This window comes from Podarcis filfolensis (assembly GCF_964270895.1).
Source record: "Podarcis filfolensis genome assembly, chromosome: 4".
In the NCBI taxonomy this organism is placed as follows: Eukaryota; Metazoa; Chordata; class Lepidosauria; order Squamata; family Lacertidae; genus Podarcis; species Podarcis filfolensis.
The window spans coordinates 34,921,587-34,949,210 of record NC_139607.1 but is presented as its reverse complement, the minus strand read 5'-3'; the positions used below and the strand labels follow the sequence as shown (position 1 = coordinate 34,949,210).

The 27,624-nt window shown below is 43.3% G+C and overlaps 1 protein-coding gene across 3 annotated transcripts; it reads left to right on the top strand.

Moving 5' to 3' along the window:
• The first annotated feature begins 126 nt into the window (after nt 1-126).
• Nucleotides 127-26,385, top strand: MXRA5 (matrix remodeling associated 5). 3 transcript variants are annotated; one of them, XM_083611985.1, is made up of 7 exons: nt 127-951; nt 7,325-7,540; nt 9,282-9,411; nt 10,134-10,524; nt 11,809-16,539; nt 18,261-19,161; nt 22,788-26,385. In XM_083611985.1, exons 2-7 carry the CDS (start codon nt 7,335-7,337, stop codon nt 24,694-24,696), a joined length of 8,268 nt encoding a protein of 2,755 aa, XP_083468111.1. In that variant the 5' UTR covers nt 127-951; nt 7,325-7,334; the 3' UTR covers nt 24,697-26,385. The 3 variants fall into 3 exon arrangements, with proteins under 3 accessions (XP_083468111.1, XP_083468112.1, XP_083468113.1); XM_083611986.1 differs by having other exon boundaries at nt 127-955; XM_083611987.1 differs by having other exon boundaries at nt 418-526.
• Nucleotides 26,386-27,624: the final 1,239 nt, after the last annotated feature.

Below are 27,624 nucleotides of genomic sequence, written 5' to 3'. Positions count from 1 at the left end.
GCGCTTTTGCGCGAAAGGGGATCTCCCCACGCCGCTCGCGCGCTCAGCCAATGGGCAACAGAGGGGCGCCCCTTCGACGTCTCCTCCCGCGAAGCTCAGTCCGCCGCGCGCTCCCCTCCGCCTCCCAGAGCCGCCCACCAGGCAAAGGAGAGCCGCCGCTCGCGCCTGCTTGCAAACGCGCCGCGCAAGACGCAGGAGGCAGAGAGCCAGCGCGGGGCATGCTTGGCGCGGGGCGCGCTCCTCTTGCTCGTCCCGAGACGCAGCAGCTGCGGAGGGAGCCGGAGGGGCAGAGTCCGTCCCCGGGGCAAGAGTTTGGCTGCGGAAGCGCCTCGGTGGGGAAGTAGGGAGAAAAAGAAAGAAAGAAATCCCCAAGCTCGCTGGTGCCTCTTGTTTCAAAGTGTTCAAAGAGAGAAGCGCCGAGAGGACAGAAGCGCTCCAAGTTCCCTGTTCTGTTACCCTGCTTTGCATTCCTTCGCTTTTCACTTGGCTCTTCAATAAGAGTTCCTGGATTTACTGCCTAACAGGGGTGAGGAAAACAGAGAATAGATCTTGGGAAGGATTCCTGAGCTCCCGTTTTGTTTTGTTTCCCTCCCCATTTTTTTAAAAAAATCTTAAGATGTGTATCTATTTCCCGCCCCTTCTTCTCCTCACATCCCCACTTTCCCCGGATTGATGCATCTCAGAACTGGGAGTTGCAGAACCAGGAAGGAAGACTGCTGAGCTCGGCTCAAAGCGCGCACCTTCGGGGTGGGGTGTGAACTACGTTTGCGCGCAGCTCTGGAGTCCACGGAAGAGGAGACCCAGAAAGGCGCTCGAGGCGGGGGCGTCGGCGGGGGTGGGGTGTTGCTCGGGCAGGCAGGCGAAGCGCCCGCCCGTGGCACTAGCTGTTCTTTGCTATTCGTCGACAGGATGGATCCTGCAAGCAACAGTGTCTGACACTCTTGGCCAACAGTAGGTAATCTCTCGCGCGCTCTCCACCTCTTGCATGGCTTGCTGCGCCTCCCGAAGGCAATCTTGCTGAAGGAGACTCCTCCTGCCCCGTAGTCAAACAGCCTCAACTGCTTTTGTCATTATATTTTGTTTGAAAGAGAGAGAATAAATTGCACAAGCTAGTGGACTTGCAGTTGTTGCTTTGGAACGATTAGAAAGGATTGGAACTTTGTCTGGCTTAGTTTGAATTTCACAATCCGCCCCTTTGTTGTTGTTGTGTTTGAAAGGTCGGGATGAAATGTGGAATAGAAACTCACTTTCTAGAGATGGAAGTGGCGCTTTCTCCCTCCCCCTCTCTTTTTCTTTCTCTCTCTTTTTCTTTCCTCTTTCTTTCCCCAAGGGATATATCGCTGTAATGACTCAGTGAATTAAGGACATTCTTCTCTAATGAGAAGCATGTGCCCTCCAAATGAAGCTAGGAGTGGAAAGCACATCCAGCTCAGGTATCCCTTAAACAGTGTAGCTCTCAGGCACATCACCTTCAGCTGCCCTGAGAAGGGCTGGGGAAATAATCAGCCTGCCTTCCTTCACCACCTACTCGTTCTCCCGCCTCCAGGAGGAAACCTGAGGCCACCTTGGGGGATAAATCCTTGGACTTGATCCCACCACAGCCCCTGCCCAGACAAAACACACATGTAGGATGGAGTGTCATGAAATCATTTGCAGAGGGATCGACGCAAGACGGTCCTTTGCCCATCCAGAAGTTAAGCTGTCTCTGACTTCACCCTGTCTGGTCTCCCAGATTCAATGTGTCTTCCTTTGCATCATCAGCACTGTGTTTATATATAGCCCTTTAGAGTATTCAGAGCCTTCCTAGCACTTCATACATTATCTCAATAATCCTCCTTTCTTGACCCTTAAGCTCTCTGCCTAGGTAATAACTCTAAACAATCCCTAGGGGGCGGTGGGAAACAGTATGAATGCTGAGATGGAATGGGGCAAGCAGGATTTCAAAGCAGTAATTTCCCCTCCTGTCTTACGTTTCCTCTTTTTTTCTCACCCTTTCCCCCAACTTCTCTGTTCTAGAGAGCAAGGAAGATGTTTGGAGTTGCAGGATGTCCCCTGCAGATGCAGGGATGCTTCTGATAATCCAATTCAAGCACATCACCCACCAGTTTGTACCACTTTGCCAAAGTTTTCTACCCTCAGGGGCACACATCTAAGGCAGTGTTTACATGTGGCCCTCAGAGGGGTGGCTGTCAGTGTGGCCCTCAAGCTGAAACTGGAGGGTCACCCCAGTCTAAGCCAAGATCTCTTTATCCCTGTCACATGTTAGTGTCTTTGCACATCGCCATCCCCATAGGCCACTTTTCAATAGGAGAGATTTGGTAATTAGATCCAAGTATTATATTCCTTCTGTTATTTTGGTACCCTTGGAATTGCTTGTTCATTGCTTCACTGGTTTTATAGAGTTACAGGCTTGGAAGAGATCAAAAGTCATCTAGTTCAAACCACTTTCCCTCTCCACAGAGCCTATCTCCACAGAGCTTAAATTAATATTTCAGTTATTTTATTTATTACAGTTGCATCCCACACTTCTGCTGATGAGCTCAGAGTACTGTATATAGATCACCAGCTTGCGAGGGCGATTGGAGGTCCAACGTGATGAGGGTGACATCACATGTGATGCAACATCCTGATGTGACACATGTGACGTTGAGAGGAGCTGGGAGAAGAGCCATATGTGGTGGCTGTGAGGCTTCAGTGGCCAGTTACTCCACCTCTTCCTGGCTCCACCACTGACAGAAGGCTGCTTCCAGCCTCCTTCTCTTCAATGGCAGGAGGAGCAGCAGTTTGCCACTGAAGCTGTACCACACTCAGCTCATCATTGGGCAGCCCTGACCCCCTCCCAAAATATATTAAGGGGGGACAAAACAGCTTGACCCCCAGGAGCTGGCATCCCTTAGCCTTTGAGTTCTGGTGACTTGCCCACTAATTAATCTTTATCGGCTAGAGGCAAGTGAGAGTACCAAAGTACAGTCGTATCTTGGATCCTGAACGCCCTGGAACTCAGATGTTTCGGCTTCCGAATGCCACAAACCCAAAAGTGTTCTGGTTTGCAAATGTTCTTTTGGAACCTGAACGTCCAACGGGGCTTCCACAGCTTCTGAATGGCTGCAGGAGCTTCCTGCAGCCAATCAGAAGCCACAATTTGGCTTTTGAACATTTTGGAAGTCGAACAGACTTCAGGAATGGATTCCATTTGACTTCCAAGATACGACTGTAAAGCTTTCTAACTAGAACGGTGGTTATTCACTGTTGATTGTATTTTACTACTTGTTTGTGCCCTGCTCCCTTCTAACCACAACTCCTCCTCTGATGTAGACTGGATCTCTGCTTGTGTCATAATGTGATCTGCTGCTCTTCAACCCATGACCTCTCTTTACACATCCTCTGTTTTTTGCTCTCCTGTGCACCAAGCCCAGATTCCTAGACTTGACTCTATCTAGCATGCTACTTGGCTTCCTTCTACTGGTCACCACTTTTCAAAGTAATCATCACGTTGGCTAGAAACAAAGGGGAAACAGGCTCCTGTAACTCTTAAAACAGAGCTTTCCAAATTTTTCATGTTGGTGACACATTTTTTGGACATGCCTCATTTCACTATACAGTAATCCAGCTTTACTATCAAACCGGAGGCTAAGCTAACCCCTTTCCAGCCCTGGGAGGAGCGTGGGGAGCATTCGCGTGACACACCTACACACTGTAGCCGACACACTAACATGTCACGGCACACATTATGGAAATCTCTGCTCTAAATGCTACATAAGCTTGCAGATTTTGGCAGGGGCTCCTTTTCGTACTCATGTAACATAATAGCATGACATGCTGCCTTTGCTGAAATTCCTTCTTCTGTATGAGGGTTAAGCACCCTAGCAGTCACCAACCACCAAACTGCTAATAAAACAAGGTCCTTGGCCCTTTCAATGCTGCTTATATCCATTACAAGCTAGAGAAATTTAGGAGAAGTGTTTTTTCCTGTCAAGCACAGTGTAGGTACAGGACAGGACACAGTCCAGGTACATTCTTTCTCCCCTGTGATTATTAAAAAGTGCAAATTCACCTTCAACCTTACTAGAAACTCAATAGCAGGCTCACTGGTCACTCACATCCATGAAGCAGGTTTCACTGTATTTCCCAACTACTGAGTAGCAGATTCCCGTAGCAAATGATATCAAGTGCTGCTGTTTATTGTGGACCTGGTGGTGCTCATGAATGCATGTTTTGTGCAACGTTCACTTGGCATTGTCCTCCTCAAATTCCACCCTATATTATTTTTTCCATTTAAATCAGATTTTCCACAGAAAACTCAATGAAGTTAAAAAACACACAAAACCAAACAAACCACTAAACTGGTAAATTCACATTAAATGGGGTGGGGAAGCTGAGGTGGCATTTTGATGAGGACCCTGAAAAGTCTTCCATGCATGAGCATCACCAAATCCTCAATAAACTGCTGTATGGAAGTGTCCTGTCATTTGGCTCATTTGAAGCATTTACATGTCCATTATTGGCTTTGACCCAACCTCCAGTGGACTATTCATATCCATCATCAAGGTATGTTTAGGAGGCATGGTGTTGTCTTTGCTGACCCTACACCTAACATGCACATCCCCTCCTGCTCAGTCTCCAACCTTGTCCTGTTGAGCTGTCTGAATGAGACTTGAACTAGAGTTTGCTTGAAAGCGAGTAGAAACCTCTGTGTGATTGGGCACCCTCCTTCATCAGGATCCCTGATAGCTAAAGCAAATATGAATAAAATAAACCCCTTCAGACCTCTCCTGCTCAACAAAGGGAAGGATCAGAGAATGAGCAGGTTCGTCAGAACTCACCTGGACATTGGGGCCAGGCATTGTGTGTGTATCCCTCACCATCACCACTACCAGACCCCAACTTGAGCATCTGTGTCTCTCCATGCCTATCTCTGCCATCAGAGATTGGAGTACCACTCTTCCAGCATGGAGCTCCCCATTCCGATTCCCAAATATGCAGTCAGAAGAAAGTACCACCTGTGGGATCCTCACCTGCAGAAAGTCCCCAAATGAGGGGAGGGAGTGAACTGGCTTCACTGCTGTCACTCATCAGCATTGAGCCTGGTCACTGTGCAAGCTCCAGTTTGGCACAGCAGTTCCCCTGTACTCCGCCTTCCACTCTGACTGGTGAAAGCAAAAGGGGTGCAGAGGTGATGATGTCTCTGCTGCCCACCTGGGATTTGGATTGTTCTGTCCACCGGTAATTGTGTTTTTGAATGTTTGAATAAGTTGCTTCTTTTTTAATCACACATCTTCTCGAGGAAAAGACATAGATAAGCAGCACATTACAAAGAATATTAAGAGAAGGCACCAACTGAGAAACAGAAATACCTATATGTAGTCCCTGTGTGATTCAACAAGTATTCTCATTGCAATCATCTTCTAAACCCAGAAACAGTGCAAATGCCAGCATTTATACTGTGATGGGCTTAGATAACATCAACAGAGCTCTCTGGTTAAATTAGTAGTTGATATCCTGATACAATTGCTAGTCTTCATATATAGCTTCTCCATCATTCATATTTTAAATGTTCATTTCTGTGTAATAAGAACTTGTGAACTTTAAAAAGCCTTTATTTCTAGCCAGTACGTGTTTGCCATTGTGCCAAATGTAGGAAGCATAGGAACCTGCCTAATACCAAGTCAGACTATTGGTCCATCTAGCATAGTCATGTCTGCACTGTTTGGCAGCTGCTCTTCACGGGTTCAGGCAGGAGTCTGAAGATTCCAGGGATGGAACCTGGGATATTTTTGCATACAAAGCATGTGCTCTGCTACAGAGCTACAGCTTTTCCCTAGGGTCTTCCATCTGTAGGGGTGGAAGGCATTGTGACGGCATAATGCATTTTCCATTGTTATGGATCTTCTTATTTAAAAGGAAGAAAGAAACCTCGCGGTACATCATTTTCCACTTAGAGGCCTGAGCCCAGGATTTTGAGTAGGAAGTCATCTTTTGATGTTGTAACTTCTGTCTGACTCTAAGCAGGAATTATATGAATAGAAGTAGATGTTTATTAGTCCTCTAAAGAAAAGAAAATATGTAAAATATTGATATGCATTAAAGAAACACTGTGTTAAGTACAAAGTTCTTTGACGTGCCATGGATTTATTTTTTAAAGAAGGGGCAACTATTGTATTAACCTGACCACAGACATTTGAGAAGCCCCTTCAGCCTCTTGAACCGCTGCTTTAGAGTCATAATGGCTTGCATATGATGCTGATAGGAAAGGAATGACAGCATTATTGCTTGCAGATCTAAGAACTTCGGAGTATACACAAAGAAATAGCTTTGTAGAGGCTAATGGCTCAATCCCATGAGCCATTTTTCTGAGGAAGCGGCTTGTAGGGATCAGGAATGAGAATTCCAGCATGGATGTGAGACTGTAACTCACCAGTTGCTCCAGAGACTATAACTCGCCAGTTGCTCCAGAGCTTCAAACAAGCTTATGGCAAAGCCGCTCTTGTGCTACTCCCTGACTCACACACAGCCATGTAAGGATGTCTGTTGACGGAAAACAAACCAGGTCATGGATGGCATAGCAGAATCAAGGGAAGGGCAAACAGGAAGGGAACAAGTAAACAGAAACAGGCAAGAGTCATGGAGAATTAGATCAAAATGGCCTGGGGTGAGCTTACATCCGAAGAGCGGGTGGGGCTGACTGGTGAATAGGAGGAATTTGAGAGGCACATCGGGGGTTGAGCTCTGATTTAACTCAGATTGGCTCAGAGTAAGCAAAGCTTATTGTTTGAGGAAATAGGTCAGATTATTCTAAGGAAGTTCAAGGAGAAAGGGGAAGATCCTTCCTTGCTTGACATGTCATCGGTCTTTTTCATACTTTGCACCAGCCACGGGTAGTATTAGGAGTTATCCATCCATACAGCCATGCTTCAGCTGCAGCAGAGCAAGTAAATGCTTGCAGTACTTTATCTAAACCTCATTCATTGGCTCTAAATGTTTAAGACCTGCCTTTTGGTTATTTAATGGGTGTGAACTTGTGTTAAGTCTTAAGTATATGGGTGTGTTCTGCTCCCACTTGTTACTTCCTTTGTGTATGTTTATGAGAAGAGTGCTTGCGGGTGGTTTCTTCCACGTTGGGGTTAATTTGGTAGCAGTGTTTTAAGTGTGATGGATCTGGGTTCTTCCTTAGCCGCCTTCACATGCTACTCCATGAAGGGATTCCACACACTTAAGGAAGTAGTGAGGTCATCAAACTGGCCACATGAAATGCAGAGTATCTACATAGTCATGTTTGACATCTATTTAAAAATTAAACTAGTTCTCTCTCTTTTGAATTAAACAGGTATAGTGAGATGAATAAATTGGTGAAGATGCTAAAGCAAACATATTTGGGGGCACTATCCGTGGTGCTGATTCTCTCTCTCGGGCTTCCGGAAACTACACTTGCGTGTCCTCATCCATGCGCCTGTTATGTTCCCACTGAAGTTCACTGCACATTTCGGTCCTTAGCAGCTGTGCCAACAAGAATCTCTAAACATGTGGAACGAATCAATTTGGGGTTTGTATTGCAATTTTACTGCGGCATTTTACATTCTTTGAGAGTTCATCCCACCAGTTTGAAGCATTGTGCATCACATGAGCTGCAATGTGATACCATTACTGTACAGATTAAAAGCCTTCCATAAAGAGGAGCATTTATGGGAATTGATCTTAAACTACTGTGATCTACCTACATTTATATTTAACATTTTTGTGAGACCCAGATAAATGCTTCTGATTTGTCTTCAGTATATGAGCAACACAATGAGCCAATGGTGAATGTGCATCAGCATTTGCTGTCTTGCTACAAACCTTTCTCCTGCCCACATCATGATCACTTCATTTTCAGAGGGGAGATAACAATTGTTGTAGCACTAATAATCACTTCTTATCCTTTTTGGAAAATAGATCTCCAGTTTCAGTTGAACTTGCTTTCTTGCTCACTTCTTACGTTCCAACCCTACCAGTCTTGTTTCTTCTAAGCTCTTAAACAAAGACCTTAACCAGCTAATTTTATATTTACCACACCTGTCTTGGTCATGGATATTTGATAAGCTGTACTCTCTGTGTGTCCATGTCCCAGCAATTTCCTTCCCTTGCTTTGCTCCAGAATTTCCTACTTCCTCTGGACTCTAGAGCATCTGCCCTTACTACCACCATTGCTATTGCTTTTATCCTTTCTTCTGCCTCTGTTTACCTGGGTTGTGACTCTCCTCCTGCCCACACTGGGGTTCTCCCCAAATCAATTGCTGAATTTGTGTATAGACCACTTAGACAAGCAGCATCCCATTTTGCCAACAAGACTCAAAATATACAGAAATAATTGCTGTACTACTGTCTCTGGTGCTGCTTCCCTAAATGATGCCATATTGTAATAGTGGCCTACAAAAGCCAAGAGAATAACCACAACCCTCCACCACAGTGGCTGCTGTGTAGCATTCAAGGAGAGGAGCCATAGAAGTCATGAGAGCATTTTCATGTTTCTCTTCATTAGTTGTTCTGCTGTGATACTGTGATTGGGACAGAGGTTAAAAGATGGCCTTCTAATAATGAACCATGGCTTTCTTTATTTAATATGCTCCCTTCAGTAGCTGAGACAACTGCAGTGAAACTTTAGTAAAATGCAAATATACTGAGAGTTAATTGATTGGCCTGTCAAAGGGCAAGCGATTAATCAACTCAGCATTTTTTAATCAGTTTGCAGCCTGAGTTTCTAGATTCACAGTTTTGCAATTTCAAAACCACATATTTATCTTAACAGTTAAATACCTAATTACATGCTATATGTGCAAATCTAGCAGTTTAGCTAGTAGCTGTGGTTTTCTGGTTCCAGAAACTGCTTGGCAGTCATCCATGTTTAAATGTCCTCTGCACAAAACGTTATTCATTTATTGTTACATGTTCTGTTGGCATCCTTGCACGCCTACTGGTTGCCAGTCTCCATATCATCATAGGTTGGATCCCTGCCACTGACTAATATATCCAGCACATGGAGAACACTGTCCAGAAAAGCCTTTTCTAATTAATTGATAATTCCATTAATTTAAGCTGCAATTGAAGAGAGTGTGTGTGTGTGTGTAGTCAAAGAAGCATTGACTTTTAACACATGAGACACCAGGTCTTGTTAAAATGCTTCATTAACTTTGTCAGGTTAAGTGTATGATTTATGAATAACCCAAAGGTGCCTAAAAATGTCTGGTTTACTCAATGCAAAATGATGATTCAACACTTAAATGTGGTTCTCCCCACCCCCCCTCCAGGTTTAACAGCATACAGGCAATATCTGGAAACTCGTTTGCAGGCCTTGCAAAACTGGAACTGCTCATGCTTCATGGGAATGACATCCAAAACATACCTAACGGAGCCTTAAAAGATCTGACATCACTACAGGTTGAGTCAAAACGTTTCTTCTTAAAATAACAACAGTTTCAGTCTATTAGCTGTGTTCCCACAAAGCCCAGATGTGCATACATGGGGAAGGAGTAGAGCATCTGTGTTGCATGCAGAAGACCCCGAAGTTCAATCTGTGACATCTCCACACAGGGCTGGGGGTGTCCATTGCCCAAAACCATAGAGAGCTGCTGACTGGCAATACTGAGCTGGGTTAACTGATGGTCCAAAGACAGCTTTGTATGCTTCTATGGAATTAGTATAAACAGTGACTGGCTGGTTGTTGGTGGCATTGGAGAAAGCTATATAAGATACATGATCAGAAGCTCCTGCATACACCCACATCCACCCACCCACCCACATCTGTAGTCTGTATTACTGAACCATGTTTGTTAGTGGGTACACACACACATACACAGACATACAGTAGCACACAGTAGAGCAGTCACTTTCATTCCTCACGTATGTAGGAGTTCCTGAATCAGACTTACATTTCTGTGGCTCTAATCCACGTAAAGTCAATCATACTGTATGTACATCCTACTGAAATCCATTTTGCTGTGTCTTAAGTAAATCCTGCTTATTTTGAAGGGACTGAAGTGTGGCTACATTTGTCTAGTCTGGGCCACTATATTCTCCTGTATTGCTTTATGTGTGCCTATTCTGCAGTGCCATGTTACTACTAAAAAGTATTAACCTATTCATTTTACCTGGCCATTTAGGTGTTCAAAATAAGCTACAACAAGCTGCAGGTTATAACTGGTCAAACCCTCCAAGGGCTTTCCAGCCTTATGAGATTGCACATGGACCACAACCGAATTGAATTCATCCACCCAAATGCTTTTAATGGATTAACTTCCCTCAGACTTCTCCATTTGGAAGGAAACTTGCTCCAACAGCTTCACCCCAACACGTTTTCTACATTTTTGGTCCTTGATTATTTCAGGCTGTCGACAATAAAGCACCTCTACTTGTCTGAAAATGCCATTAGAACACTGCCTATGGGCATTTTTCAAAAAATGCCACTCCTAGAGAATGTTTATCTTCATGGGAACCCCTGGTCTTGTGACTGCAGGTTGAAATGGTTCCTTGAATGGAATCAGAAGTTTGCAGGTAAGGGAAGATCATAGTTGTTGTTTTACTACATTAGAAATAGACTCCGGCAGAGATTATCACAGAAATATTGCCTTCCTTTGTTGGCCTATACTCAGGGGCTGGGCTATTTATTTATTTATTTATTTATTTATTTCTAAACCTTAAAAACTGCCTTTCCATAATTCATAAGAACATAAGAAGACCCTGCAATTTCATGCCAATGGCACACATAGTCTAGGACCTGACCAACCAACCAAACCAATGGAAAGTGTTAAAAATATGTAAGTGAATACACCTGAACTGGTCCTGAGATATTTCTCCAAGCTAATTGGGCACTATTTGAATAGCAAAGTACACTATAAGGGCCAAACTACACATTATGCTAAATACATAGCATGCCGTTCTGTCTTCCCTTCTATGGGTCCCAGTTCTGCTGGTATCCCTCCCCTCCCCAGATGCAGTCTAGACAAACCACATAGTTACAAGGCTTAGGAAAAAAAAGTGCCAAAATTGAAGACACAGCTGCAGGCTACATACTGGGCCTTAAAGGCATGATTTGGGTGTGGGGAGGCTGATTCTTTCATGTATTTCTGATGTTGTAGAGCAGTTAGCTCAACAGAACCAACTTAATTGGGGAACTTTCCATTCTAAAGAAAAGGGTATTTTCTATCTCTTCTCTTTGGGACAATGATAGCAGTCAGGCATACACATGTTTCAGAATGTGGTGGCCCAGTTCAGAAATGGCAGAGGGGACTGTACCATTTCAGGTGCTCAGGGAGTTCAACCCTCCTCGGAGCAGCCATATCTCTACCTGTCCCATACCGAATATCACATATGATGTCAGATGTGGGGAAAGTGGCCACAGCATGAGAAAAATGGCATCTTGGATCAAATGGAGGTGCCTGGTAGGCCAAGTTTGACCCATAAACTGGAGGCTCCCTATTCCTCATTTAAATGTTTTAAATAGCATGTATCAAGCTCCCAAAGCTGCAGAGTTAATGCTTGTGAAACCAATAGCTATTGCTGTTGGGCCGAATTTCTGGAAGACAGTAGTATGATAGGGCAGAAGGATATGAATAGTCAGAAGGAAAGTTCTTGCATTTCTTATTCCATATGATGATACCTTCAGTTAGAATTCTCTTCCTAGTTCTATCCTCTAAACCAAGGCATCTGGAAAAAAAAATATCAATAGGCTGTACAGGCCAATTGATAGAGTGTTGTATAGGCAAAACTTTCAGATAAAATATTTCTCTGTCAAAATTCCATCTGACTTTTAGATTATTATTATTTTTTGTCTTCCAGCTGTTTTAAAGTGTAAAAAAGACAAAGCCTATGAAGAAGGCCAGCTTTGCCCTAAATGCACCTTCCCTAAGCAATTCCAGAAACAAGACATTCAAAATGTGAAAAATGTTTCCTGCACAAAGCCTATCATACAGTCTCCACTGAAACAGAGCATTGGCCTCGAGGAGGTGGAGGAGGTAGAGGAAGATGATGTCTCTGAGCTTCCCATGGAAGAATTTCAGCTGTCTCCATGGAACATTACTCTGAACCTGACAGATGAGCATGGCAACATAGTGAATCTGAAGTGTGAAATCAAGAAGCCAACAAACACCACCCAAATTCAGTGGAGCCAGAACTCGCCTCAAGAAATTGAAATCAATGCAACCATTTCCTTGGATCTGGAATGCCCCATGAACAGAGAAAACTATGAAAAATTGTGGAAGCTTATTGCTTATTATAGTGAAGTGCCTGTCAAGTTAGAAAGGGAGCATGTGCTCAGCCATGAACCCAAATTAAGCTATCATTACAAGCAAGGTTCTGATTATGATGCTCTTTACTACACAGGTGTCAAAGGGAGAATCCTTGCTGAGCCTTCCTGGGTGATGCAGCCACTGATACATATCCAACTGAACAGGCGCCAGAGCACAGGGAATAAAGTAGTGCTCTCTTTTTCTACCCAAATTTCTCAAACACTTCAGATTCAAGAAAACAGACAGCAGAGAAGCAGCTGGGTTATGATAGAGCAAGACCAGCACACAAAGGCAGCTCAGAGTGTAGTGGAAGGTTCGGATGCTCAGCTAAGTTGCAATGTGAAAGCATCAGAAAGTCCCTCCATCGTGTGGATGCTTCCTGATGGAACTAAACTAAAAGCTCCATTCAGAATGGAAGACAGCAAGTTTTCTGTCCTCAGCAGCGGTCAGTTAGTCATCAAATCCGTGGCCTATGCTGATTCTGGTGTGTACCACTGTGTTGCTCAAGTGAGGAGTGATGCAGACACAATGGCCTACAGACTTCTGGTACAACCCGCAGTCATCCAGCCAGCTGACTCTGAGACGATGAAAATTGAAAAAAATGTGGGGGATTTCATACTTCTACCCTGCAGTGCAGTGGCTGTACCAGAAGCGCACATAAGCTGGGTACTCCCAAGCAGCCATGTCCTTCATGATTTATCAAACTCATCCAACCAGTACCTGTTAGACAATGGCACCCTCTTAATTCCACGCAGCCATGTCAGTGACAGTGGGTACTACAGGTGTGTGGCTATAAACCAGCAAGGATCAGATCAATTTGCTGTTAAAGTCACAGTAAATAAAATGGTCTCTGACAGATCCTCAAAAAGGGTGAAACTAAAAAAACGCCTTGGTTCAAGAACCTCTGTAAAAGCAAAGGGGCGGGTCATAGAAGATGATGAGGGATCAGGTGCTGAAGAAGCTGATGATACTCGGAGCAAAAAATTCCACCTGAAGGACCGTGAAGTGCCCCTTAAAGAAAAGAATGACAATGTTCCTCAGGTTCAGGTTAAGAAGAACAAAAAAGGAAGGCACAAAATGAAATTATGGAAAGGCATGGACAGGACTGAAGAGATCAATGTTGCAGAGGGCCGTAGGGTATTTGAATCCCGAAGGAGAATAAATATGGCCAACAAACAAATTAATCCGCAGCACTGGGCCAACATTTTGGCAAAAGTCCGTGGGAAAAATTTCCCTAGAACAACAATGGTACCAGGCACTTCCTTCAGGACTACAACAGAGACGCCGTCCATGCACCAAACCACCAACGCTTCTCCCATTATCAGCCCTCCACCAAACACTGCTGTGGAAGTCAATGGAGAGGAGTCTTCTGCAGATTCATTGCAGCTGGGTGAGGGAGAAATGTTCTCAGTCACAATTCTTCCCACTGTCAACGCTCAGAATAATAACCAAGACCACACACCGTCTACACCAATGAGTACTGAGTCTTCCATAGCAAGTGGATTGTCAAACAGGGGAGAAACACCTACTGGAGGAGATGCTCTGATTTCTCCAACTGTACAGACACAGGTGTGGGATCATAGTGATTTGAGGAAAGATGATCCATCAGGGGCACGAAAAGGCATAGATAGCTTCACCCAAGACCCTTCAAATGAAGAAGTAACAAGCAGCTTGCCTTATCCATTATCATCTGTGGAACTATCACCTAAAGCACCTGTCCCTGCAAAAACTGAAGGTTCAGGAACAAATTTACAGCAGAAAAGTATGAATAAGCTACATCATGCTGTAAAAGATCCCACACATTCTCAAACTGAAAATTATATTAATTCAATAGCCTCTACTACTATTTTTGCTTCTGTAGCTACAGAGAGTGGTAGTATAGAGCACCAGCAAGGAAGAATTTCTTCTGACCTTTTCAGGGGTTCTGAAGATATAATACTTGAAAAAACAGATGCTCAAAACCCCAAAGCCACTTTTATTGTAGAAAGTACCACTGCTCCACTTAACAAGAAAACCCATACAATGACTGCTGCTGCCGGTAACAAATTGACCACAGTTACCATGATTACAAACAAAACAACTACCTCTAACTCACAGGTCATCCATCATCCCAGAAGACGACCATATGGGAGAAGGAGATTAAGACCAAATAGGTTCAGAAGACCAAAACTTATCCCTCCTACTGTCTTCACCATAGAAGAGACACCTTTTATTAGAAAAATATCTAAATCGGAAGCTGCTACCCAAAGTTTGCAGGGTTCCATTTTTAAAGGTCATCATAAATCTGATGCTGAAACACAACATGGAAATGAATATAAGCCTCCTGAAGTAAGTTCTCCACTAGCTACAAGTACTGCTGCTTTAAGGAAGTCTACTGGGGCCCAAGACACAGAAGAAGCTTCGTTTCTTCATCTTTCTACTTTGCCACCTAAAATACCTGTAACTCTTTCCAATGCTGCCAAGGACTGGAAAAGTCACATGGTGACAACACCAACACCGGATTCTCTAACTACAGCCCCTGGTAGACAACCACATTTGTCTCACAGCTCAGGACGTATGCTTACAACATCTGCAGGCAATGAATTCATCAAAGTCTTGGAAGGTGTTTCAGCAAATAACCAAGTTAGAAACACTCATACAACAAGCATTTCAGTATCTATAGAAAGTATCACTAGACCAGTGTCACTTTCTGAGCTTAGTTTCTCAAAGATCCCAGAATTCAAAGAAGAAGCTTTTCTTACTGGCTCATCAGCTTCAAGGAATGAAGTTGACTTCAGGGTAGCTCAGTCAAGACCTTCCCAGGTACAGCGTTTAAGTATTGCTGATGGCATGGGGGAACACTTTAAGGATCCTCCAACTGTAGATGAACAGGAGAAATTTTCAGACTATCTAAAGATAAGTACAGTGGCAACATCTCCTCATCAAAGAGAAATACTGACTTCATCTCACCATGGTACATTGGGTGATCACATTTCCACACCTGCAAAAACTAAACAAGTGATCAGTCTTTGGCATAATAAAACACTTATACCACCATCTTCAAGGCACACAAAGGAAAGTATTACTCAGTTACATGATCAGACTAATGCATATAGAACTGAAAAAAACTATCCCGCAGTATTGCCCATTCCATCTGCACCATTAGCCACTACTCTTCCTCCATCAAAGCCTAGCACTCTTAATTTGTCTACAAAAGAAAATTACACATCTGGTCAAGTAGCAGTTCCAGACATCAAAAGATTCAGTCTCAGCCCACGACAGAATGAACTTTCCACTTCCCATTCAAGCTACAACAGAATAACCTCACAACAAAAGCAACCGAAAGAACCATATGGTGGTAGGAGATACAATACACTGAATCCAAATATCCCCAACCAGCCAATTGGAATTCTACCCATTTTTAATCAGGCACCTGCTTTTGCACCTCCAAAACAGATCCCTGCAAGAGGGACCATGAGGCCTCCATATCTCATTGCACCAGGTCTGTATCACCATTTTGTAACTCACCAGGCCCCCCTTCACTATACCAATAAGCCAGAAATTACAGCTTACGCAGCACATACCACACAGGACAAAAGAACCTCTTCTCCTCATACAGAGACCTTTCCCACCACAACTGTTGCTCCATTATACAGACCTAAGTTGCAGACCCCCAGCAGATTTGGCAACCAGGGAAAAAACAGACTCAACAGTCACTCCAGAGTTTTTGCCAATAACTACCTTCCTGACACCAGAGACAAGCCTGGAAGAACAATAAATCAAGCTGTACCCTACCTCCCCAATTCCAGAATACCATTCCTGTTGAACAGAACTAGGGTATTCCAACAATTGGGAGTAAACTCTAAACCTATAGTGCCTAATCCGCTTTACCCAGTTAGCACAACAGAGAAGAAATTTGTCTCTCCAACCAGGGTGATCACACAAAGCACTCCTCTATGGGCTGCTGCTACCCCAGTGCCTCCTGTGCCCCTTGATACTACACTGCCATCTGAGAGTACTACTCCTAGTATTAAGCCACAAGGGACTTCCACATTGCAGTCTTCCAGAAACATCCACTACAATAATCGTAATGTGCTATTTGTGCCTAAAATTGGAGGAGTGAAGGCACTTAATTCCAGCATAATCCAGCCTTCAACACATTTCAAGATACAAGGAGAGAGGCCTAAGATTATAACAAAAGGATCTAACAGTCTATCCATCCTTGCCGAATCACATGCTGTTATCCCATGTGATGCCACAGGAGAACCCAAGCCTCTCCTTTCTTGGACAAAAGTATCCACCGGTAAGATATTTAAACTAGTTAGATTTACTCAGAATACTTTTCTTTCTTAAAAAAACAACAACCCTGGTGTTTTTATTCTTCCCCTGCCCTTAGAAAAGGCACGTTTATAGAATTTTCTTTAAATATTATGAACTGTTGTTTAACTTTTTTGAGGCTGCTACTTCCCCCCCCCCTAAAAATGTGTTTAGGGCTACTCTCATTTTCCTACTCATATTGAAATACTGCCCCTCATTGAGGCCAAACTTAGATTCACAAAATGTTTAGGGGTCTTTGTATCCCTGTGTTCCCCCCAGAAAAAAGCACTGCTGCTACTACCCTTTCTCTTGGAATGATGCTAGAACCAGAGAATTGTGGAGGATGCAAAATGGTGACCAAGCTGCACAGTAGTTACTGCTGCCGCCACTTGTTATAGAAACAAAAAGAAATAAATAAGGAACATAAAAGTTGCCCTACTCCCACTCCTAATGGTGAGTCCTGCCCCTGAGAAATTGGTGAAGAATTTATCTTCCCCTCTGGAGAAATTCAGTCCCCCCACCCCCACACCCAGTTTCTCTGCCCTTAAATAGAGCAGATAATTTTTAGAGGCAATTTTCCCACAGCTTGTATTAAAGCATTCAATTTTGATCCAGTCACAATAAGGCAGAGGCCACCAACCACCAACCATTTTTAATTTTGAGAGCTGGGGGTGCCACTCACAATATGATTGTCATGAGGGTGTGGCAGAACACAAAATGAGCAAAGGTACATGGTGAAAAGTACAACCGTGGGGAAAAAGACGTATCCTATTGAATATCAGCCTAGAAGATTAGACGGAAACAGGAAAAGTGCATTAATGGGGAGAGGGGAGTTAGTTATTCAGGATCCCAGGGATTCCAAACAACTCACTTATTCACTGCAGCTTTGATGTCAGTCATTGGCTAAAAAACATTGACAGGAAGAAGAAGCCAGGCTTGCTCATCTCAGAGAAATCACATAGAAGAGTACCTGCATATTTTGCTTCTTACCTTTCTTTGTAGGAGGGCTAGAGACTTACTTTTTAAATGCAAATTCAGAGTTTGGGGCTGCTGCCCACAGGTGCCAGGTTGGCAACCTCTTCAGTAAAGCATTCTCTATATTCCCCCCCCCCCAATGAACAGTATGTTTTATGTACAATAAACATACATTTTCATTCCCTTTAGGAACCTATTTGGAGGGTACAGTGTCCATTTCCCCATTAATTTAGGTGTGCGCTGATTCGTTTTTTTACCTAATAATAGGGTTTGACGGTACCTGTTTTGGCACAACTGTTGCACCCATCCGGTTATACCCTCTGTGTGTCTGGCTGCCCATTCTCATCTGCACTGCGATGAATGTCTGTTGGTAGTGTCAGAAAATTCTTATGATGCAAATAAGGACATAAAACTGCATCTGGGACCATTGGGTGTTCTGACATGACTGACTAGATTGGATCTTCATACCTCTGCTTCTTATAAGGTCCTACCAGAGTACTATTGTGCAGCAAAAAAGGAATAAAGTGATGTGTCTTGGCCTTTTCTAATTTATTTAAATCAGAAATTTATTTATTTAAATTTTATCAAATATACAAGATATAATACTAATGCATAATAAAATAATAATAATCTTGAATATTGTAGTTTACTACAGTTTCTATGCTCCTTTTCAGAAAAAAGGGTATCCCCAAAAATGCTTTTCTTCTTTTTCCTTCCTGCTTTTCGTTTCAGGAGCTGTCATGACAGCCAATACAAGGATACAACGATTTGAAGTCTTGAAAAATGGTACATTCCTCATTCGCAATGTTCAGCTTCAGGACCGTGGACAGTATTTGTGCACTGCTCAGAACCTGCATGGTGTTGATAAAATGATCGTCTCGATGACCGTCTTAGCTCAGCAGCCCAAAATGCTGGGTTCCCGCTTCAGAGATGTGACTGTTTATTTTGGAGAAAAAGTGATCATGGAGTGCCAAGCCAATGGTATTCCAAGTCCCCATATTTCTTGGATTTTTCCCGACAGGAAAATATTACAAACTGTGAGCACTGCAGAGGGAAGAGTGATGCTGTATGAAAACCGAACCTTGTCCCTCAAGGACACTAACTTCTCAGATCGTGGAGTATATAAGTGTATAGCCAGCAACGCTGCAGGAACCGACAGTCTTGCCGTGAGGCTTCACATCGCTGCCTTGCCACCTATTATCCAGCAGGAGAAACAGGAAAACATTACCCTCAGCGTGGGGCAGAACATTAACATTCACTGTAGTGCCAAAGCAGCTCCTCTGCCTGGCATCCGCTGGGTGCTTTTTGATGGAACCCAGATCCGCACTTCCCAGTTTGTACGCGGCAATCTGTTTGTTTTTCCAAATGGAACTCTTTACATACGTAATGTCTCTCCCAAAGACAGTGGGAGCTACGAATGCATTGCAGCCAACATGGTTGGGGCTGCCAGGAGAACCGTATGGTTGCATGTCAGAAAGCAGTCCACAAATGCCAAGATTACTGGGAGCTCTCCTCAGAGAACAGATGTGACCTATGGCAGTACCCTGAGACTGGACTGCAGCGCCTCTGGGGACCCCTGGCCACGGATACTCTGGAGGCTGCCTTCAAAAAGGATGGTGGATTCTCTACAAAGGTAAAAAAATTAAAATGACCATAGATATATGTATCTAATTGTTGTCTTTGATTACTTTAAATATAACAACTCTTCAAATTAGCACTATAGCTATAGTCATTTCAATGTTACTTCCTTTAGGCTGCAATCCTATACACATTTACATGGGAATAGCTCTCTCTGGGCTACTTCTGAGTAGAGTGCAGTTTAGCACATATTTATATTGCACATGGTTTCAGAATGTAAACCACCAGCAATAGTGTTATACCTTTCACAGCATTTCAATTCTCTTGCATGCATAGAACCCTAAAATAGTAGAGTTGCATGGGACCCTGAGCGTCATCTAGTTCAATCCTCTGCAATGCAGGAATCTCACCTAAAGCATCCATGACAGTTGGCACTGTAATGACATGTTGGACTTAAGTGCTTGATCATACACCATGGCCACTCAGAAACAAATTGCACCGAGTTCAATAACACTTCCTATGAAGGATGTATAGGATTCCAACCTAAGACCATTTGTTTAGAATACCTGTTTTATAAAGAATCCTAAAGTGGCACTGTGGTCTAAACCACAGAGCCTAGGGCTTGTCGATCGGAAGGTCGGCGGTTCGAATCCCCGCGAACCGTTGTTCGGTCCCAGCTGCTGCCCACCTAGCAGTTCGAAAGCACGTCAAAGTGCAAGTAGATAAATAGGTATCGCTCCAGCGGGGAGGTAAATGGCATTTCCGTGCACTGCTCTAGTTCGCCAGAAGCGGCTTAGTCATGCTGGCCACATGACACAGAAGCTCCCTCAGCCTATAGAGCGAGATGAGCGCGCAACCCCAGAGTTGTCCGTGACTGGATCTAGGTCAGGGGTACCTTTACCTTTAAGGTTCCTTGCAGTCTTATCAGAGTTTTCTCAATGGGAAAGTATCCTTGAAAGACAGGTAGCCCACCACTGTCAATTTTCCCTTGCCTCGCAAAGGAGTGGTAGGGTGTTTGGTGTGTTCTCAGGTACACTCTTGTTTATGCATATCAGCGGTGAAATTCAAAGTGCCACACTATGGAGCTAGATTATGCTTTTGAATGTCTTGCAGTGCACAGCATGCAGGATTCTGCAGTGAGCAGAATATCCTGCAGTGAGCATGCAGGATTCTGCACTGTGGAAAAGGTACCTTAAAGGCAGAAATTTTCATTCAGACCAGTATAGGTCACAAAGAAATTCCTCTGGATATGGATGGGTTAAATTAAGGTAGAATGCCTTGAAATAGTTCTAATGAAGAGAGTAGAGAAGCTAAAATTGGCCTGCATAGCTATCCACTTTATTTGTCCAACTTTTCTCCATCTAAAAAAAATGTAGGCTGTAGTGTATCCAGAGTGAAGCATTCTTTAGTGCATTGGCTTGAGGAGAGATAATTGTGTGGTGAACTCCTCACTTAAACCAGCAGGGCTTAAATGTATTTCATTTTGACTGGATTGTGGCCATGTTTGCTAGAACAGCGATATGAGATTTGATTTCACTGTTCATGCTTGTATACATCCAGCGAAATTCAGCGTTGATATTTATATTAAACATAAATACAATTATTTATGTTTTCCAAGAGGTTCAGGTATGGAGAAATGCTTGGGCTTGATTTACCGTATTTTTTGCACTATAAGACTCACCTTTTCCCTCCTAAAAAGTAAGGGGAAATTTGTGTGTGTGTTACGGAGCGAATGCAAGCTGCACAGCTATCACAGAAGCCAGAACAGCAAGAGGGATTGCTGCTTTCACTGCGCAGCGATCCCTCTTGCTGTTCTGGCTTCTGAGAGTCAGGATATTCTTTTTCTTGTTTTCCTCCTCCAAAATCTAGGTGCGTCTTGTGGTCTGGTGCGTCTTATAGAGCGAAAAATACGGGTATATTTATACCAATGCTACTTCACATTGGTTTGCGATTGCAATGTTGTTTTAAAATACATAGTTGTGTGTGCATATTTTTCGCACTGACCCTGCCTTACAAAAAGTTATGTAAAAATTGTTAGCCTTAAGAGAAGGGCATTAAGCATTTATGACTGTAAGGTAATTTGTTCAGGAATGTGAGTTTTATAAAGGATGCTTATTCACCCATCATATAAAATGCATTAATTATACCTGAGGTCATGGAACTATAGTAGGATGTGTATGGCAAACTTTAACATTCAAAAGTGTAGAACTCTTGAGGCTCCTGGTTTTTTAGATGGATTCTATAGGACTTTTCTATAAACGTACTGTGGAATTAGATATTACAGAAGACATGGGATCATCCCCCTATTTCTCCCCCATTCCCTGTAACATGTAAGGAAGTCACAATAGGTCATCATACTGCGAATTCCCCCAACTTGTGCTCTACATCATGGACTGCCACTCTCACTAGTGAGAGTGAAGAATGTCACAGTGTGATTGTATCACACCATGCACCGAATCTTATTAGTCTTTCCTAACAGTAGATAACAAGGTACAGGGGTCTCATTTTTTATTTTGTTTTTTGCAGCAGCAGCCCTGGACCTTCCATAACATCTTCTTCCACTTTTAGGCTCCTTGGTAGCAGGAATGAAAAAGATCCCTTAGTTTAAGATAGTTTTGAGAGTGGTTTGCATCTGATTGGCAGTGCTGGTTTTAACATTTGAAGTGGAGCATGCATGGGATTTAGATACACCACACAAGTTTTCCTTTGAAGTCTGCCTGAAGCTCCTTTGTTCGGTGAATGCAGACAGTAATCGCCGAAGTAACTCAAAGAGAAAAGTTTGCAATTCTTCCATCTCTCTGATCTGAGAATAACGGGAGTAACTCCCTAATTGGTCATTGCTAGAAAGACTAGGTATTCCTGCAGAGCAGCATCCCAGGCAAACATCTTATTTATGGTATCACTGGATGTTTATAACCATTTAAAATAGATTGATCATACATTTTGCTGTTGCAGAGAGGATAAATGCCCTTATGCATTAAGTAGTTAGGCTTTATAAACTTTTTAGATTGCTCCATGTAAATATTTTGTATCATGTTAGTGAGACCCAAACAACCATTATCTTCTGCTCCCAGAGGCCCCATGGTAACTATTTGGGAATTGGCAGCACAATCCTATTCATGTCTACTCAGCAGTAAGCTCCATTAAGTTCTGTGTGGTTGACTTCCAGGTAAATGTGCATAGGACTGCATTCTGAAGGTGGGCACTCGTATGTACAATATAATAGGTAATATATCTATATAAAAGCTATATAATAGCTAATAACTTCTCTGGCCTGTTTCATACCAAAGCAATGTGGCTCTCTATGGAATAAGTGTATGTATATCTTGCCATATGGAGTATATTGTCAATATCCTGTTCACTTTATAAACATATGTATCCATGCATATAAGCTTACATGGGATTTATCTGTGGTGTGTATATATACAGGAGATTCCCCCACCTCCTTTGTATTTCCATGTCTAAATGCAGCATAGAATACTGTAAATAAAATCTGGATCTTCAGAAGAAGCATAATGATGTAAAAACATCCTTCCACTAGAAGAAAGTCAGTTGCAGGGTGGAATTGTTTGATTGCAAATGAAGATAATTGTTCTTGTTTGTTTTCTGGCTCAAAATATGATGGTTTATGAACATAAACTTAAAACACATGTTTTGTTTTCTTTCTTTTTTCTAAATTAGTTTGGACAGCAGAATCAAGGTATTTGGCAACGGAACTTTGGTTGTTCATTCCATCACTGAAAGGGATGCAGGGGACTATCTGTGTGTGGCCCGCAACAAGATTGGAGATGATTACGTGGTTCTTAAAGTGAATGTGATGATGAAACCTGCCAAAATCGAACACAAGAATGAGAATAATCGCAAGGTGATGTATGGAGGGGACCTGAAAGTTGACTGTGTAGCTACAGGTCTGCCTAACCCTGAGATCTCCTGGGGCCTTCCAGATGGCAGCATGATCAATACCCTCATGCTAGCAGATGACAGTGGGAGCCGAACAAAGAGATATGTCGTATTCAACAATGGGACACTGTACTTCAATGACGTAGGGCTGAGAGAAGAGGGGGACTACACCTGCTATGCCGAAAACCAGATTGGTAAAGATGAGATGAAAGTGCGGGTCAAAGTAGTGGCCGAAGCTGCTACAATTAGGAATAAAACCTACTTGGTTCTCAACATCCCATATGGAGATGTGGTATCTGTAGGATGTGAAGCAAAAGGAGAGCCCACACCCAAAGTGATGTGGTTGTCTCCAAGCAACAGACCTATCCCACTTTTGTCAGATAAATATCAGGTGTACAGGGATGGGACGCTTCTCATACAGAAGGCCCAAAGATCTGACAGTGGCAACTACACATGTGTAGCCCGGAATACCGCTGGGGAAGACCGGAAAGTTGTCTGGATCCATGTCAATGTTCAACCTCCAAAAATAAATGGGCACCCCAGTGCCATCACCTCGGTGAGAGAAATGGCCCTGAGAGACAGCCGGAAGCTCATTGACTGTAAAGCTGAAGGCATCCCAACTCCACGGGTCATGTGGGCTTTCCCAGAAGGAGTGATCCTGCCTGCTCCCTATTATGGGAACAGAATTACTGTGCACCGCAATGGCACACTAGACATCCGAGGAGTGAGACAGACAGACTCAGTGCAGTTGGTGTGCATTGGCAGGAATGAAGGGGGAGAGGGCAGGCTGATTGTGCAGCTGCAGGTCATGGACCACATAGAAAAGCCAGCCTTTCGGGATCCAGTCACTGAAAGGATCACTGCGGCAGCAGGACACAGTATCAATCTGAACTGCTCAGTGTATGGGACTCCTCAACCTAGCACAGCCTGGGTCCTTCCCAATGGCACCGAGCTGCAGAAGAGCAGCCATTTGCACCGATTCTACCACAAGAAGGATGGAATATTACACATCAGTGCCTTGTCTGCAGCAGATGCTGGGACTTACCGCTGCACAGCCAGGAACCCAGGTGGTTATGCAGAAAGGGTGGTCTTCCTCAAAGTGGGGTTGAAACCAGAAATCAGCAATCAGTATAACAACTTAGTGAGCATCATCAATGGGGAGACCCTGCAGCTTCACTGCATCACCCAGCCCAGCCAGCAAGCTCGCATAACCTGGACTCTACCCAACGGGATGGTGTTAGATGGTCCCCAGGCTGTTGGGCGATTTTCCCTGTTAGAGAATGGCTCTCTCACAGTGCGTGAAGCATCCGTGTTTGACAGAGGTACTTACCTGTGCAAGGTCACGACCGAGTATGGCTCTTCCCTTATGAATGTCCCAGTGATTGTGATAGCCTACCCACCCCGGATCACAAGCGAACCAGCTCCCATCATTTATGCAAGGCCAGGCAATACAGTGAAGCTGAACTGCATGGCCATTGGGATCCCTAAAGCAGAAATAACGTGGGATCTCCCAGACAAATCACATCTGACAACGGGAGCTCAATCCCGTCTGTATGGAAACAAATTCCTTCACCCTCAGGGCTCATTAATCATCCAGCAGGCTACACAAAAGGATGCAGGCTTCTATAAATGCACTGCTAAAAATATACTAGGCAGTGATTCAAAAGCAACCTACATACACATATTCTAAAGTTTTAAAAAAATGCCTTTGAATACACAAAAATATCTAAAGTCCCTGCCAAGTGAGCACAGCTAGGAAAATACAGTTGCTAAATGAAAACAGTTGTACTGAGAGAAGAACAGGGTTGTGCCAGAAATGGTGGATCACAGCTTTACCCTTCATGAAATTCCAAAATACTATTCAGACAGGTAGCAGATCTGAGAAGCCGTCTACACGCTCTCTGTGATGTAAGAGGGCTTCTTGCCACCTGTCTTGAAATCTGAGACTAGACCTTGGGGGCTGCAGATTTAATAGCCCACAATCTTTCATCTCGATGTGGTGAACTTTAAGCATTTTTCAGTTTTTCATTTGATTTAGAGGAGTGTGCTTTAATCCTGCCATATACCTATCTAGGGTATATAGTGCAATTCAGCCAAAGTTAAGTACTTTCAGGACTCATTGATTTCAGTGGAAGAGTTAGCCACTGTGATCAGTGGAACCTAATAAGTGGTTGGATTGTGTAGTGCAACCTTAAGGTCAGGAATGGGGAACCCCACAGTTGGACTCAACATTGCTCATTGGCCCCAGCCAACACAGTCGGAAATGATGAGAGGTGTAACTCAAGAACATCTAGGGGGCCACAGAGCAGGTGGGCAACCTGTAACCCTCCACATGTTGATGGATTGTAACTCCCATCATCCCTGACCACTAAATCCCCCTGTCAAGTTCTTGTCTCCTGGATAACTTCTCAGAACACTTACCCTATTGTGAGTTTCCTACTGGTATTGGGGAAGAGGAGAATACTTGATCCAGGAATGCTATTCACAGAAGCAGTCTTGTAGGGCATGTAACAAGTAATTCTGTCCTAAGTATAGCATTAGCTTGACAAATTAATATTTTCAAACCTTGTGCTATCTAAAAACTCCAGTGGCAGGAATGGGAAACCTCTGGCCCGTCAATCGTTGGACTCCAACTCCCATCAGCCCTGAGCAGCATGGCCAATAGTCAGGTTAATGGGAGTTGTAGTCCAGCAACACCTAAAGGGCCACATGTTCCCTTTCCATACCCCATGGCTTTATTTTGAGGGAGAAAATAGGAACATAAATGTGCATCTTTTGCAAGAAAGCTCAAACTGAGAAAAACATGTTGCTAATTCTCCTTACCCCAATCAGTTTTGGTTCTGCCTATGATATAAAGTACTATGACCAGTGATAGTGCAAATCTGTTCCTTTATGCAACATGCACCTTAAAGCGTACCAAAGTAGTATTAAATATAACAAAAGAGCTGATGCAAGAGAAGTTATTTCATTATTATTTTTGTTGGAAACAAAATTATTTCCATAATCCCCTGCAATACTTTTGACATAGCCAAGCCTTTATAGAATATGATTACTAACTTACTCTCTAACCATTCTTCTATCAGCTCTCTGGGATCAACTCTTCAGTTAGCAACAACCCTGATTTTTTTCCATCACAGCACAGCAATAATTACTGTAACAATGCAAATGCCTCACAGCAAGGGAATCCCTAGTTGACTTCAGTCCTTCTGTATTTTGTATGGTGTTTGTTTCGGACTATGAGACTGGAAGAATACAGTGACCTGTGTCTCAGTGTATAAATTATTGGTCTTTACAAGACTCTGATACTTCTACTGTGTTTTATATAAATATTAAGATCAGTATACTGTATGTTTTATAATAAAAAAATATTTTCCACAAAGCTTTGTCACAGTGGGTTTTCCTGGTAATAAAACCGCTCCATGGACCATGTCAAACAGAGTGTGGTTAAAGAGTAGACAATTCCAAAACACTTAAAAAGAAAGTGCTTTCTTTAAGGACTCAGCCCAGGGCCAGCCCAAGGTAACGCTCTGCTGCTTGACATGAAGGAAAAGATGGCAGTTCTCCAGTCCATGTACTAAGCCTGACAGCACTGGCAGTTGAGTCCTCCTTCAATACTGGCAACAAAATAGCATCCAGTGAACCTGAGGGGGCAGTTTAATGGGTGTATGACAACCCTGTGGCAGAAAGAGAGATGGGGGAGAAATTTGATTCAGTTTGCCTTTAAAGGCAAACTTAGTTCATTTGTACTAGCAGTGCAAGAAAAGAAATAGTCGTCTTTTCTGATAATCTGATCCTGAATATTGCAATGCAGCTCTCCAGCCCCAAAGCACATCTGCTGGGGCAAAATGTGCATCAAAATACATCTATTCGTGACAGCATCATACAAAAATGCATTGTATTAGGAGGGAAGTGCTTTACAAAAATGTGTATTTCGGGCAAAATTGCATACAAAAAGTGCATATTGTAAGAAAGGTGTTCTAAAATGCTGATGAACTTTAACAAGGACTTTTTTAAAAATCACAAGCTCATATGCAAATGTGGAGAACTGAGCTTAAAATTGGGAAACGGAAACAGAGTAACCAGGATTGACAGGTTCAACCATCCTTAGATACACACAGCTCTGCTCAAAGTTTGGGAATGGCTGGCAGCTCATGGAAAAATGGTTTGAAGGGACTGCTACTGTTCCCCCACCCACCCACCCACCTACCCACAGTATTTGTTAGCTAAGGCAATTGACTTATTCTGTCTAATGGTAGGGCTAGCACTGACTTGATCAATGGTGCACAAAGCTGCCACAGCCTTAGTGTTGATGTGGTTTGGTAGACTATCCTCCTTCCCTAAGGTGCTTCAGTGCTCAGGACTCGTGCCTTGTGACTTTAACTGCTATGGAATTAAATGCTATTAACTGCTATGGAAATGCTAGGTAAACATGGCAGTTGTGAACTGTAGCAAGCTCCACAATGCTCACAATCCTTTTTTCATACACTGATCCTGTAAAATGGGTCACAGATAATATACATCTCTTACAGATGGGGAAGAGAAGCTGAAAAATTGTGACGGTTGGTCAAAGTTACACAATGAGTCCATGTCAGGTGTACCAAAACTCCCAGGTACAATT